At 45.5% G+C, this 16,606-nt stretch overlaps 2 protein-coding genes across 2 annotated transcripts in view; both read right to left on the bottom strand.

The window, feature by feature from the left end:
• Nucleotides 1–16,606, bottom strand: part of LOC119461920 (cell division cycle 5-like protein) — a 137,334-nt gene that overhangs the window by 33,093 nt on the left and 87,635 nt on the right.
• Nucleotides 8,656–12,041, bottom strand: LOC125939741 (uncharacterized). Its single transcript, XM_049655122.1, has 2 exons — nucleotides 11,551–12,041; nucleotides 8,656–11,162 (listed from the first exon to the last, which is right to left on the bottom strand). The coding sequence occupies exons 1-2, from the start codon at nucleotides 11,612–11,614 to the stop codon at nucleotides 9,982–9,984; spliced, it is 1,245 nt and encodes a 414-aa protein (XP_049511079.1). The 5' UTR covers nucleotides 11,615–12,041; the 3' UTR covers nucleotides 8,656–9,981.

The following is a 16,606-nucleotide window of genomic DNA, read 5'->3' as shown; positions in this document are numbered from 1 at the left end:
AATGGAAATTCCACCACTTATAGAGCTTGATCTCTTCATTCGAAATCTACTTTTAGTTTTAGGATATCTCGATGCTTTCATGTCCTAAGTGCCATGCATAAGTGAGAAGCAGTGCATGTTTGTGCAGCTGCTGGACTTAGCAGTTAGCATGATAGAGCAGTGCAAAATTATTTTTCTTATCCCTAACACTCCACTGAGTGCTAATAAGCAAGATAATGTGATTCCCTTTACAGGAAACATTTTAAGAGAATTTCGTATCTGGTGCTTCATATTCAGTGGCTGGTGCCCGAGTACATTAAAAATTTTCATCCTTAAAAAATAAAGTGATTGCATTAAATCCTAGATAAGTGCATTCTACATATCCTAAAAATTACGCCCATCAAATGTGGTCTTGATTGGACCACAATAAGTACATAAAATGTTGTACACAAACGCCTTGTTTTGCTCAAAATATGAAGTTGAGAAAAATGCGATTATAAAAGTTGTTTACTTCTGTTAATTATTATTATTACTTCCCAGGGAGATTGTGATGCGGCAAAGCTAACCTTGGAGCTTGGAGAGAAAAAGCTTAGGCCTACCACCTTGCACTAGCCCAATGGCGTGCGACACCGCGGTTTGACGCATCGCGCGCTTGAAAATGTCATATCTGTGTCTTTTCTTGCCACCTCGAGTGCTTTAACCGAGTTTATTATACTTTTCCCGATCATTTCTTCCTCTGATTTCTTCATATGTGAAATAGGAGAGATCCATGTTGCTGAAACAACCAAAAAAAAAAAAAACCTATTTCTTTAATGAAAATCGCCGTTTTTTGACCCGCCTCTCCCCTTAAGGTACTTCAGATGGGAAATAAAAGTTAGTTTATTGTCGGAGATGTGTACCTAAGAATTTATGTTCGGAGCTTACAGATAGTTGTTCTCCATGAAGGTCTATAGCGGGGTCTGGTAGTACACCTCTCTTGTTGGAGAAGAGTACGCATGTACTTTTTTGTGGGTTTAGCTTGAAACCATTCTCGTCCGCCCACTTAGACAATTTATTTAAGGCAAGCTGTACTTGTCGCTCGCAGATACTAAGATTACATGATTTGAAACCCATTTGGATGTCATCCACATATACAGAATAAAACATTGTACGTGGTATGACAGTTTGGAGCGAGTTCATTTTGACAATAAATAAAGTACAGCTCAGCACACCACCTTGTTGTACACTAGCCCCCTGCGTGAATTGTCGAGACATGACGTTACCAACTCTAACACGGAACGTGCGATCAGAGAGGTAGCTCTGAATCACATTTAACAAGTTGCCTCGGACTCCCATTCCAGCCAGGTCACGGAGTATTCCAAAACGCCAAGTTGTGTCATATGCCTTCTCCATGTCTAAAAATACTGATAAGAAAAACTGTTTGTGTACAAAGGCATCACGGATATTTGTCTCGATGCGGACGAGGTGATCTATTGTGGATCTACCTTCCCTGAAACCGCATTGTAAGGGATCGAGTATTTTGTAGCTTTCAAGGAAATGGACGAGGCGCTGGTTAATCATTTTTTCAAAGAGTTTGCATATACAACTTGTCAGAGCTATTGGCCTATAGTTACTGGCCGAGGAAGGGTCCTTGCCTTCTTTGAGAATAGGAATTACGATTGCTTCTTTCCAGGTGGATGGAATGTAGCCAGCAGATAACATGGAGTTAAAAAGTGACAGTAGTGTTCTGTGGGTTTTAAGGTGTAAGTGTTTTATCATTTTGTAAAGTATTCTGTCACTTCCTGGAGCAGACTTGTTACAACAGTTGAGTGAAGCCTGAAACTCCGCCATGCTAAATGGACGATTGTATGCTTCATTGGCTGTGCCTTTCCGACCCAGAGGTTGTCGCTCTGCTTGTCGCGGGTATCTTAGAAATGTATCTGTGTAATGGGATGTACTGGAAATGTGTTCGAAATGTGCTCCTAGACAATCAGCCTGGTTCTCAAGTGTGTCTCCTTGTGTGTTTACTAAAGGTAGAGGATGAGTTTCGCAGCCTTTTATTTTCGTAACCCTGTTCCAGACTTTCATTTTGTCTGTATAAGAATTAATGCTGGAGATGTATTTCTGCCAGCTTTCCCTTTAGGCACGGCGGCACGTTCTTCTACTTTCCGACTTTATTTTCTTGAAGATGATGAGGTGTTCTGTAGTCGGCGAGTCACAGAGGTTATTCCAAGCCTTATTTTGTTTCTTTCGCGCTTCCCTACATTCATCGTTCCACCGGAAACACGTCGTTTAGAAGGCGATTCATTTGTTTGTGGGATACATATTGACGCTGCATCCACAATAAATGCTGTTAAATATGCAACTGCACCGTCAATACAATACTTAGCATACGAATGTTATCCCAGGTCAAATATGTAAGGTCTCGGTATCGCTGCCAGTCCGCTGAGTCGACTTTCCACTGGGGCGCATGTGGTGAGCATTCGTCCTGTTTTGTTAATCTTAAGATAATCAGAAAATGGTCACTCCCGTATGAATTGTTAACCACCTTCCATTCCAAGTACGTGCGGCACGACTGTGGTTGACGCAATGCTTAAATCTATGCATGAAAATGTTTTGTTTGCGACGCTGTAAAAGGTTGGTTGTATCTTATTTAGCCAACATGTACCTGTAGATAACAGGAAATTTTCTATCAGACGCCCTCTGGCATCACATCAAGAGTCGCCCCACAAGGTATTACGTGCATTGAGGTCTCCAACGACAACGTAGGGCTCCGGAAGTTGTGCAATAAAGCTTTCAAATTCTGTTCTGGAGAGTTGATAGCTGGGCGAGATGTATAGAGAAGTAATTAGCAGCTTAACTTAAAAAGCACTACTCTGACTGCAACTGCCTCAAGGGGCGTTTGCAGCTGTAAATGCTGGCAGGCGACAGCCTTGTCAGCTATAATGGCGACACCGCCCGATGAGGCGAGAGCGTTGTTGCGGTCTTTGCGGTAAATGGCATATTGCCGCAGAAAGTTTGTTGTGTAGTATTGAGGTGTGTCTCCTGCACACACAGCACCCTTGGATTAAACTTGTGTAGGAGTTCCTTTATATCGCCCAGATTGTCGAGTAGACCTCTGACGTTCCAGTGGATTATTTGTGAAGCCATATTGGGAGCGTTCAAGAGAGCTAGATCGAGTTTGCTCACAAAGCCTTTCCAGGCCCCGTGATACGGGATTTTTCTTTTTTCCCAGCGCGCTCCACGGAGCTACGCCGTTCCCTTGGCGTCTGAGACATCGAAGGAGTGTTGGTTGCATCTATCGCCTCTTCAGAGGCTCTGGATGATGCCCGCTCGGCGAGCACACTCGGGGGTTTTTCGGGCCGGTCTGCACGGGCAGTGGCCCTGGGATCGGCAGGCCCGGAGGTCTGCTGACCCTTCTTAGCTGGGGGCGGAGCAGCACTTGCTGCTCCTGCCAGGGGGGCTGATGGCGTGACCGCTGTCACACTCCGTGCGACTCGAGTGGCCGCCGAATGATGTGGCACTGCCCCCCAGCGCACCGCATCAGAGTAGGATGGATTTGACTGATTGAAGGCAGAAAAACGCTTGTGCGCTTCTTGAAAAGAGATATTTAGTTTGACTTTGAGTTCTGTTATACCTTTTTCTTTCTTCCAAGACGGGCATGTTCGAGAATTCGCGGGGTGGTCTCCGTCACAGTTGGCACAGGGGATTGCGGAAGTGCACACTTCTGAGGTATGGTCATTGGATGCACATTTTGCGCAAGTAGATCGCCCTCAGCAGCTTTGCGACCCATGCCCAAAATGCTGACACTTGAAGCATCGGTGCGGGTTTGGGATGTACGGTCGTACACGCAGCTTACAATAACCAGTTTCGATTGACTCAGGGAGGTTGCTAGTACCAAAGGTAATGATTACATGTTTGGTTGGGATTTCCTTATTGTCGCGCCTTATCTTAATTCTTTGGACCTTTACCCACGCTTTGTTCTTGCCATCCTTCCAACAGTTCACTCTCACTAAGTTCAAGCAGGGCGTCATCAGAGATGACGCCGCGCATAGTGTTCATTGATCTGTGTGGGCCTACGGAGACAGGAATGTCCCCAAACGCCACGAGTTTGGACAGCTCGTTGTACTGGTGATTGTCACAAACTTCTAGAAGAAGGTCGCCACTTCCCATCTTAGTTACTTTATAACCTGAGCCGATTGCTTCTGTAAGACATTTTGCGACCACAAATGGGGATATTGTACGGACAGTCTTTGTTTCATGTTAGCTATGTATCACATGGTACTTGGGAAATGTTTCTATTGGTTTCATTCGGAAGTTGAACATTTCATCGGTGCGCCCCCTCTTCAGGGAGCGATCGGGTAATGGGGAGAATGAACCAGCCGTAAGTGAGTGTATTTTCGGCAGTAACGCCAGCCACCCACCATGGAGCCCTACAAGGGGACGCTGCAGTGCCTGTGAAACAGGCCCTGCAGACGCCAGCCGTACGTTACAACTATAACCAAATATGACATAACCTAGGTTGGCTACTCACACAGGGTTAACCCTCGCTGCCAAGAAAATCGGAAGTGATGTAGAAGAGAGGAGAAGACAGGAAACGTTGAAAGTGGGAGAGAAAGACGAAGGTTCGAGAGGAGGATAGGAAAGGGCAACTACTGATTTCCCCCGGGTGGGTCAGCCCGGGGGTGCCATCTACGTGAAGCCGAGGCCAAAGGGGCGTGTTACCTCTGCCGAGGGGCCTTAAAGGTCCAAACACTCAGCGTTGGCTCAACCCCCAGGATCCCCTTTTCCCCAGACACGGCTAAGCCGTGTCCGCTAGGTCAAGTGTATATAGTTGAAAGGGGACTATGTTGAGAAATAAATCAACACCATTCCAAAATTTTCGTTCTTCTTTTGAAGGCTAAGAACTTATCGGACCGCCCTCGTAACAATGAGCAGCAGATGCATTGTAAACTTTTGTATGTGTTCTATGCCAAAATAAGCCACTTAGTACAATGCTCCTATGCCACGTTATTGGTTATAACAATTTGCCTGCTGGGTGTGTGGGCCAAAAGAAAAAAACAATGCAACATCCTTTAAAAAAAGTAGTGCAAATCCCATGCACAGTCGGAATCTATATGAAGCAAAGCGTTTTGCAGATGCCTGGCTATCGAGCATTGTTTGTGATTCTGCAGAACGATGCCAGGTGGACCAATGTGTTCCCACAAATTGAGTAGTTGTGTGTGTGACAGCGGCATGACAAGCACGTTGTAAACCAGGGAACCCTGCTACGCTTCAAGTGCCCACCTAGTAGAGATGCTAGGCGTAGCGCGCAACAGGTTTGGGGCCAACGGTGGTGGTGGAAAGGTTATTTTGATGGCAATGTGCAACCCACGTGGTGAAAAATGGGTGCAATCATCATGAGCCAGGACAAGACAGCAGCACAACCAAATCATGCCGAGAAAGAATGACAGTTTCCTGTGCATGTCGCACGGACTTATAACCATTAATCACACGTGGTCTTAGGATTGGTGCCGACTCTACTGTACTGTAAAACCTCGATAATAGGAATTTAACGAGACCAAAAAAAAAAATGTCCTGATTAACCAAATGTGGAATTATCGAGGGTACAAAGAAAACAATAAACAAATGTCAACACGCTTTTATTTACTGATTGAATCGGCAAATCCTGTTTCTATTTTGCACAATAGCAGTGCGGAAGCTGCAATTCTCGTCATCTCGTGACTGATTAGTGCTCGCAGCAGCGAAGGCCTCACGACTTCCTTCGCAGCGCGACCGCGGCACGTGTCTTTATCTGAGACACCCTTTTCACTACCGCACGCACATCCCAATTATTTTTTCGCCAGCGAGCTGGTCGCCAACAAATCGTTCGTCCATCTCGATATAGACGGTGCTCTTCATCCTTGACATTTCTGCACCGAGTCAAAGCGAAACTACTGTTTGCCGCAACCGCTGCCGCTATCGACGTGATTATGGATGGTGACCTTGCAGTTCTGAAGACAGGTGGCTGAGCATGCACTAAGACAAAATGAAACTACCGTTCACTGCAACAACTGCGGACAAAACCATGGTCACTATCGACGTGATCATGGATGGCGACTATGCATTTCTGAAGGCACATGGCTGACGCATGCGCTTAGTCAAAATGAAACTACTGTTTGCTGTAACCGCTGCGGACGAAACTGTGGTGGCTGTTGACGCAATCATGGATGGCAACTACGCAGTTATGAAGGCACATTGCCAGTCACTAACACAGTGTTATGCGCAGCGATAAACGCAAGAACAAAGACTTTACAGGCACAATTAGGCACAATGCGTTCCGGCATTATTGTCATTCGTGTATCATTTACGATTGCCGCTGATTGGCGATGCAGACTCCGCCCCTTCGTTGGATGCTAATGCCATTCTTACTCTTTTGTGTCGCACATTTGCGGTGCTCCATGCTCGCCAAGCTACAGTAGCAGAACCAACTGTCTTGCACTGTTCTGCGCATTAAAAAAAAAATCATCTACCTATCTAGAAACAGGAGAAATGCACATGGGTAATTTATGGCCTCCGAGATTTAAGTGAAATAGCTTAGGCACACTTTGCGTTTTTGGAGGCGGGCTGGCTACAAGCTGCTGGTGGATTTATTGTGCAGCTCGTGCGCTTCTGTTATGCATTATGTGCATTTTGACACTCGGGCATGGGTAATAGAGGTTCGTTGAATCGAGCACACCTCGTGTTCGCCATTTTGCGACATGGCGAGCGTGGAACTAAAAAAATTAAATTATGGGGTTTTACGTGCCAAAACCAGTTCTGATTATGAGGCACGCCGTAGTGGGGGACTCCGGAAATTTTGACCACCTGGGGTTCTTTAACGTGCACCTAAGTCTAAGTACACGGGTGTTTTCGCATTTCGCCCCCATCGAAATGCGGCCGCCGTGGCCGGGAAAGCGTGGAACTAGGGAATATTTATCAGTGGCTCGTGGAACACTGAAGAGGGGCCTGTGGAACCCCTGGGTTTCGCAAGCCCCTCTGAGAACCCATGTTGTAGACAATCGTGTAACAGCAATGGCACAATTTCTACGCCGGCCGTTAGACGCGAGCCTATGACATGGCGATTGTTGGGTTCTACATAGGTAGTGGACAACATAAGTGAGAGAAGCACGGATTGTGAAGTCAACAGATACTACTTGTTACATACTTCTATGTACATATGGCTATTTCATGTGGTGTATGTTAAAACGACAATGGTATTTGTACTTTGGCGAAGAAATGTAAAACTTGATTAACTTGGGTGATCATTAAGTCCGTACAATGTCGTGCAGTTTCTATGTAGTGTAAGCAGCTACGAGGAAATTACTGTAAATACTCGAGTAATGAATGCACTTGCATAAGAAACGCACCCCCAACTTTGCTCCTGAAAATCTGGATTTTTGTTGTCCCCCGCATAATAATTGTACCCCCCCCCCCCCCCAACTTTGCTACTGTATATAGTCCTCCGATTGAACCCGCTGCTGTAGTTTTTTGGAGAGAGTAGAATCTTTTTGTCTCGCATATGTGTTTAAAGCAAGAGCACTTAATCTCGATGCCTGTTGCTGTGTTGGAAATAATATTGATGCCACGTGAGAAACGCTGATATCACGTAAACAAAATTCTGCAGCTAACTTTTGTAGGCTGCACACCCATGCCAGTGGCAAACATGCCGTGGCGGCACACCGGCAGGGGCAGTGGGTTTGATCACTGAGGCCCGGATTCTGAAACACTCCTTTCCTTACTAAGGACATCTCACACACTGTAAGGCAACCTGGCGTCAATTCTGGAACGTCCCTTATAAAGGGGCTCTAAGTTAGGGCCTCCTTGGTGCTCCCTTGCGCTTAGGTAGCCGGTATGCTACCTTCATGCATCCTAACCGTGCTTCTCTGCAGGACGTGGTACGCTCGGCTTGGATAGGTGCTGTGCGCGGCCAAGGCCGCGGTAGCCGGCCGCCGTGTACTGACAAACAATCCAAGTTTGTGAGAGGCTCATTGAAGAGCGGCACATACACAGTGCATGCGTGGCACAGCTCGCTAAAGGGTCATTCCATGCCAAACGTCCCAAACATTGAGCTCGACCCTCTCCGATTATATTCTGAAAAAATTGTGGGCGATCGTTTTAGTGCACTATTTGCCCTCGTAAAGTATTTTTGGAAGAAAAAATTTTTTCTGTCTCTTACAGTGATTTGAATGTTGCTGTAGTGGGTCAAACCTAGGCTGCCGAAAAATTCTCTCAAAAATACAAGACTACACGTTACGCCTTAAATATCTGCGATTTGCTAGAAAAGGAATGGCGCTTTCTTATTCTCTCCCATTGGCGGCCACTACTATGTCACACAAAGTGCTTTGTGGTGAAGCAATGCGGCAATTCTGCGTCCATTTTGATTATTTTTTTAAAATTATACAAAGTCTACAAGCACAATACAACTATATAACCTGACTGGATAGTTGGCAGTAAGTGCGAAAAAAAAAGTATTGAAGTCGATGACCGAGTAGTTTCGAAGTGGAAGGGGCGCAAACATTGGAAAATTTGTGAAATGCCCCATGTTCAGGCACATGTAGATTGGTGATGCAGTTCAAGTAAAAATGCACGCTTGCACTAATTTGGAAGATTGAACAAAGCAGATTTATTTGTGAAAGTTTCATCAGAGTGATTTTTATTTTAAGCGAGAAACAAAATTTTACGTTGAACATTCGCCGCGTCCCAGGGCGCCGGCCCGTAAGTCCGCTTCACTGCGCCGCCACGCTTCCTTGGGGCAACGGAAATATGCGGCGACCACACGGGTTGCAAGATCGTATGCTCCTCTGTGTTTTCACACTGCTAAAAACTTGCTAACAGTGTAGATGGCTGGCAGGAGGTTTCGGAAGGGCACCAAACGCTGCCGGTTAGTTGTCGGAGCGGAGCACTATTTCACTGTCACCTCACTACAAGCGCACGTACGGCACATGCAAAACTTGGGTTGTTGTCCCGGTTTTCAATCTTTGCGGAGGTTGCAGTTCCTTTTGCCGCTGCCGACGTATGGTCTTTGCCACTTGAAATGACTGTGTTGCTGAGTAGGAGGTGAGCCCAGCATTAACAGTGGTCAGTGATGATGGCACAAAATGGTGAAACGTGCGCATACCTTTGAGGGAGATTGTTGACTCAAACCTTGCTGAGAGCTCAACTTACTTTTCTTCAACCCTTCTCTCTGGCACCCAGAGTACACATATACCTTTGATATTTTTTTCTGCCCATGTAAAAAGCTCATGGGGTGTAAGGATATGTCCCTTGTAGGGTCTCTGAAGACTTGCCCTGGCTGCCAGTCGCTTCACGGTGCCGCCAACGCCATCGCAAGCGCTCTTGCCATGAGAGGTTGCGAAAAAGTTCCACTCTGACGCTAAACTAAAGTCTTTTTCGTGGTAGCACAAGTTTACAAAATTTTTCTTGTTTTTGTACTGCGACGATGCACCGTCAGAAAAGTAGTGAACTTTTTTAACATCGGGAAGTTCATGTTTTAGAACTTTGAGTACTTCACCTTGAAATGTAGCCACTGCAGCTGTAGTGTGTTCGAGACAGTCTGAAATCACAAGTGATTTTGCCTGAAGGGAACCAGTTTCTTTGCAGCGATGGTATGCGACGAAGGGATGCAATGTGGCTTGTGTATTTACCCAGTGGTATGATTGGGGAGCATCTTGCACCAGGAAACTATAATTCTCAGTGAAGTCCAATTGAAGAATCAACTCGTCGCTCTTTAGGTTCGTTTTTAGCTCTCTTAAATATTTTGCTTGCTGTTTACTCACAAAGTGTTGCAACTTTAGTTCTTGTAGCATGTCTAAAAACTTCTCAGAATATTCTGCTGGGCTTAAGATAATTGTTTCGAGCCTGCAGCGGATACTACTGATCCATTGCTGAACATGGAGGTAGTCACCCTTATCTGTATCTAGGGATGGTGCGTTCTCCAGCATGCTCTTGAGGGCGTCGCTGCCTGGGCACACAAGACAGCAGCCGCGCATGCAGTCTTCATTTTCAGTCTGGCATACAATTGTTGACAACAATTCTTCTGTTGTTTGCGTGAAGCCTGTGGCATTGAGCACCAGTTTGAAGTTCTGGTGCGCCATGCACACGCAAACTGTGTGGGTGCCACTTCCTCTGGCCAAAACGCAGTGAGGTGGACGCAAACTTGCGAATGAAAAGAATCCGCATTTGAGATTGCAACTTTTTTTCCATTCCTCGTAAAGTTATTGCAAATTCAGCAAAAGCAGTCATTTTTGTTGACCGCGGATGAAGTCTTTTTTTCCTGGTAGACAGTATGAAACCAAATCGTCTTCTTGACTGAAAGTTTGACTTCTTCCTTGATGGGGCGTCCCGTTTTTCTTGACGGCGTGCCAAGAACACGTCCTTTGCTCTGATACGAATCGCTTCGCGTGCCTCTCGCTCCGATGCTCCGAAGTAATTCACAACTTTTTCCCGGGACCATGAAATTGGGGCTAGTGTCAAAATCTGTATTTTTCTGAGCCGTCCTCTTGCATTGTCGTATTTTTCTTTCAACTGTTTCATAAGAGTTATGTAGTCATCAATTGAAAACTCATCGCTTTGAGGTTCAGCAGATGTTGATGGCTGTTGAAGGCCCAGGTGTGAATACACTGCCTTTTCGGTGCTTTTCTGGAGCCGTTTGACCTCCTTCCTTGCGTAGGTCTGTCGAGCCTTTCTTCCACGCTTTCTTTTTAAAGGACTCACCCCTATGGCAGCCAGCGTCTCATTCAGGTCTTCAGTCGCGACTTCTGGCTCACTGGGATCAGAGTCAGCTCCACTTTCCTGGAGAGCACATTCAGAGCTTGTAGCTTTCGGCGTAGTGTAGCACTTGCGCTTGCACGTCACGCATAACCTCTCCCCAGGAATGAGTCCCAGCGTAGGTTGGAGGTCAGCCAAAGTTGTGGTAATAATGCATGTACCACGCACATTTTTTACATGCACGAGGAATGGATTAGAGCACCACTTGGACGCCATATGAGTTGTGTACCGTTTCACGAACATGGTATAGTGATGGGAGCACACGGTAGAGATGTCTTGCGTACGTTTGCACCGCATTCTCAAGAGACGACGATATACTTCACTGAGATCTTGCACTTTAAATATTTGTTGTTGCTTTGACTGCGTTGTCTTGTGGCAATCCGTAGGGCCAAGTAAACACGCAGGTAGTTGACTTCCTGAAATACAGGAAATGGGACATAAACGTGCAGAGAAACATCCTGCTGCCGTGTTCTTAAATAAACATGCAGTACTGTGCCATAAAAGTTACTCTTGCTCCAGAAATACTGCTTGAGCAGTTGGTTTGGCGCACATAATTTTCACGAGAAAGTGTAATTAACAGCTCCATAAATTAAAAAAATTCATTATCCTTGTCTTTCAATCATATCATTACACATATATCTACATCAGAAACATGAGGAGAAGCATAATCTTCATCTTGACAGTGCTAAATCGTCAAAAAAAAAAAAAAAAAGCACATCCCGTGAGGACGAGGGCCTGAGACATAACTTACTAGTTGATTCGTAAACCAAGAAATAGAAGTGCTGTAAAATTATAGATGCTTACCTTCAGAGGTAGAAGCTTCAGGTGTGGAAGCACTGGCACGGCCACTTCGTCGTCTTTCTTCCATCACGTCGGCCGCTCTCGGAAAAGCAATACTATTGTCGTCTTGCCTCCGTTCCAAGCTAGAACCTTCTTTAAAGGCACGCAGTCAAAGAGTGAACCCCACGCGCCTTCTCACCATCCATGCTGCAAGCGATGCCTTTCATGTCAAAACCGCTTCCAGCGTGGATGGTATCTAAAAGGACGATGCCGCCTTATGATTACCTTACTGAAAGTACGGTAATCGTAAGGCGGCATCTTCCTTTTAGATATTTATCACTTTCACTTTCTGTTGTACAGGCTCTCTGTGTAAAATATGACACTATATAGCAGTATATGCACAGTTCGCAATGCTTATCTTACGTGCTGCCAACGAATGCAGCCGAAAGACGAACGCTTGGCGACGCGATCACCGCAGCAAAGTTAACCTCTGCCGAAGAGTGGAGCATAAGAATCTGAAGCACCAGTCGGCTCCGAGGCACGAATAGCGCAAACCACGTTTAAGCGAGGCTGCCCAATAAAAAGAACTGTAAGTGTATCCCCAGTGTCGGTTACGTACATTTAGTAAATGTACATTCATATATTTCTAAACAAAATATCTCTCGTTTTCTCTCACACTTCGTCGGCGGCACTGCGGATAGCCGAAGAATGTGTGTAAAAACGTGAAAGCACACAGGAGCATACGATCTTGCCACCCGCGTGGTCGCCGCATATTTTGCGGCGCAGTGAAGCAGACTTACGGGCCGGCGCTCTGGGACGCGGCGAATGCTCAACATAAAATTTTGTTTCTCGCTTAAAATAAAAATCACTCTGATGAAACTTTCACAAATAAATCTCCTTTGTTCAATCTTCCAAATTAGTGCAAGCGTGCATTTTTACTTGAACCGCATCACCAATCTACATGTACCTGAACATGGGGCATTTCACACATTTTCCAATGTTTGCGCCCCTTCCACTTAGAAACTACTCGGTCATCGACTTCAATACTTTTTTTTCGCACTTACTGCCAACTATTTAGTCAGGTTATATAGTTGTATTGTGCCTGTAGACTTTGTATAATTTTTAAAAAATAATCAAAATGGACGCAGAATTGCCACATTGCTTCACCACAAACCACTTTGTGAGACATAGTAGTGGCCACCAATGGATGATGATGATGATATATGTTGTTTTGTGGCGCAAGGGCCAGCTATGGCCAAAGAGCGCCAAGACGTGGTGTACTGAGTGATGCAATGATATGATCAATGACAGTGGGTAGGTGTAGGGTGGCTGTAAAGGGGCCTAAAATCCTGCGCACTAAAGGTGCGTAAAACAGACAAAATTAATAAAATCATGACAATGACGTGATAGGGGCACAATGAATATAGTGTAAAAAAAGGTGTAAGCGATACAAGGCACTACTGCCTCACAGAGACCCTTAGGAGCAAGGGCCTGGAGGAGAGTGCATTTCAAATATGCGGTCGCAGCAGCGTCCTCTGAAAGAGGACGCCGCTACGAATCTCTCGGGCGAAGAACTTGCAAAATGTCGATGTCGTTTAAAAAGGCTAAAACTGAATCGTTCTGAAATATCGGGTTGTTATGTAAAAACATCGCTGGATGAAGGGGTATATTCTCTTTATAGGCTTGAACAAAGTGCTTTTTTCTTTCAGGTTCTATTATTGGACACTGTACTAGGATGTGAAGTACAGTAAGTGCTTCCCCACATCTAGTACAGGTCGGGGGTTCGCCTCCAGACAACAGGTAATTATGTGTGCCGTAAGTGTGTCCTATTCTGAGCCTACAGAATAGGACATCATTTCTTCTAGATTTCGTGGTCGATGGCCAGTTCCCTAAACGGGGCTTAATTAAATGAAGCTTGTTATGAGTCTGGCCGTCCCACAAACGTTGCCAGTGGACTCGAAGTCTCTTGCGTAGATATGGCTTCATATCGAGAACAGGGACGAGCATAGATGTGTTTCCAGTTTTTGCCTTGATGGATGTGGCAAGCTGGTCTGCCAGTACATTTCCCTCGATGTCTCGGTGTCCTGGCACCCAGCACACCACAACATGCTGCCCAGACGCATAAATACTACATATGAATGAATAAAGCGATACTATTACAGGATTTTTGTGCCTCTTAAGAGATTTTAAGGCTTTTACTACGCTCAGTGAGTCTGCGTAGATGATTGCTTTTGGTATTTTCGATTCTTTGATGTATTTAAGAGCCGACAGTATTGCATAAGCCTCTGCTGTGAAAATGCTCGTTAGGGGGTGCAGGGCGTCGGCATCTGAAAATGATGGACCAACCGCTGCATAAGAGACGCCAGCATGAGACTTTGATGCATCGGTGTAGAATTCCGGACAGGAGTATTTATGCTGCAGTTCAAGGAAGTGCATTCGAATGTGTGTAACCGGGGCGTGCTTCGTAACATGTAAAAAAGACAAATCACAGTCTACAATCTGCCACTGCCACGGTGAGACCTCTATAGTGGGTGGCATTAGACGATGTTCAAAGAGTGGGACATCCATTTCCTCAGCCAGACTTCTCACACGCAACGAGAAGGGTTCTCTTACTGCAGGTCGGTTATGAAAGAGGTGGGAGCTGGACAAATCATTTACAGTGGAATATGAGGGATGTTCACTGTTTGCATTCACTCTAAGGAAATACATAAAAGCTGTGTAGGTCCTCTGCAAGTGGAGTGACCACTCATTGGATTCCATGTAAAGGCTTTCTACAGGGCTTGTCCTAAAGGCACCCGTAGACAAGCGAATACCTAGATGGTGGACGGGGTCCAGCATCTTCAACGCGGTTGGGGTGGCTGACTGATAAATTATGGCCCCGTAGTCTAGGCGTGTTCGTATGAGGCTTTTATACAAGTTTAACAGACACTTTTTGTCACTACCCCATGTAGTGCGTGACAACACTTTTAAAATATTCATTGTTTTCATGCATTTGTTTTTTAGATGTTTTAGGTGTGGTATGAATGTTAGCTTTGTGTCAAGAATTATGCCTAAGAATTTGTGTTCCGTTTTTACAGGTAGACTCTGTCCTTGCAGGTCAATGTCGGGGTCAGGGTACAGTCCTCTCTTTCGAGAAAAAAGGACGCAGGTGCTCTTTTGTGGATTTAGGCAGAACCCATTCTCGTCTGCCCATTTAGCCACCCTGTTCAGACCAAGCTGAACCTGCCGCTCACAGATTGCAAGGTTGCATGATTTAAATCCAATCTGTACATCATCGACATACGTTGAATAAAACATGTTCCGTGGGATGTATAGACGCAAGGAATTCATTTTTATAATGAAGAGAGTGCAACTGAGCACCCCACCCTGTGGCACTCCGGTTTCCTGCACAAAAGGTCGTGATAATGCATTGCCAACTCGAACACGGAATGTGCGATTCAGCAGATAACTTTCAATGACATTTAACATATTACCACGTAGACCAAAGTGGGAGAGGTCTCTCAGTATTCCAAACCGCCATGTGGTGTCGTAGGCCTTTTCCATGTCTAGGAATACAGATAAAAAGAATTGTTTGTGAACAAAAGCTTCACGTATCTGTGCCTCAATACGTATCAAATGGTCAATGGTGGATCGACCCTCGCGAAAACCACACTGGTATGGGTCAAGCAGCTTGTTTGATTCTAGGAAATGTATTAGACGACGGTTTATCATTTTCTCGAAAGCTTTGCAGAGGCAGCTTGTTAGAGCTATGGGCCGGTAACTCGATACGGACGATGGATCCTTGCCCTGCTTCAGGATAGGGATCACTATGGCCTCTTTCCAGGCAGAGGGGATCTCGCCGGAGGTCCATATAGAGTTATAGAGACAGAGAAGGGTTTTCTTCGTTTCAGAGGGTAGGTTTTTCAACATGTCATATAGTATACGTTCAGGGCCTGGGGCAGATTGGTTGCAACAGGTGAGTGATGCATGCAGCTCTGCTAGGGAGAAAGGTAGGTTATATGGCTCGTTTCCGGTGCTCTTTCGGTCCAGCTTTTGTTTTTCTATTGCTGATTTGTATCTTTTAAACGCTGGAGAATAGTGTGATGAACTGGACACATGTTCAAAATGTGCACCCAGATGGTTCGCCTGGTCCTCCAGGCTGTCTCCCTGCGTGTGTACCAGGGGAGGCGGATGTGTTTGTCGTCCTCTTACTCTATTCACCCTGTTCCAAACCTTGGCCTCATCCGTGTACGAGTTGATACTTGATAAAAATGTTTGCCAGCTGTCTCTCCTGGCTTGTCTGCGTGTTCTCCTACCTTGGGACTTGATTTTCTTGAAACTGACAAGGTTTTCAGCAGTAGGATAATCGTGAAGCTGCCTCCATGCTTTGTTCTGCTGCCTACGTGCGTTCCGGCATTGTTCATTCCACCAAGGAACACGGCATTTGCTAGAAAGTCCACTTGTTTGGGGAATACACTTAGAAGCTGCGTCAATTATGAAATTAGTCAAATACTCGATGGCACCGTCAATTCCGAGCGGTGAAATGTCAGCCCACGAGAGCTTACTGGTAAGTGCTTGGAATTTATCCCAGTCCGCTGCATTGACCTTCCACCGAGGAGCATGTGGTGGAGATTCGTATTGTCTTGGTGCTCTCAGCAGTATTGGGAAATGATCGCTCCCGTAAGGGTTTTTTATAACTTCCCATTCAAGTTCTGAAAATAGAGACGGGGAAGCTATGCTAAGATCAATAGAAGAAAAGGTTCTATTTGCGATACAGTAAAATGTAGGTTCCTTCTTATTCAGGAGACACGCACCAGAGGAAAAAAGAAATTGTTCAACAAGACGGCCTCGCGCATCGATACGAGAGTCGCCCCACAGACTGCTGTGTGCATTGAAATCGCCAAGAACAAGATAAGGTTCTGGCAATTCGTCTATAAAGGACTGAAATTCATGTTTGTGTAAGTGGTAATGTGGGGGTATGTAAAGCGAGCAAATGGTGATGAGTTTGTTCAGAAGGACAAGTCGAACTGCCACTGCTTCAAGGGGCGTTTGTAGCTGCAAACGTTGACATGCTATGCTTTTGTGAATTACAATGGCAACA

Source organism: Dermacentor silvarum, chromosome 8 (assembly GCF_013339745.2).
Source record: "Dermacentor silvarum isolate Dsil-2018 chromosome 8, BIME_Dsil_1.4, whole genome shotgun sequence".
In the NCBI taxonomy this organism is placed as follows: domain Eukaryota; kingdom Metazoa; phylum Arthropoda; class Arachnida; order Ixodida; family Ixodidae; genus Dermacentor; species Dermacentor silvarum.
Note: the sequence above shows the minus strand (reverse complement) of the source record. Positions and strands in the feature narration are given on the sequence as shown.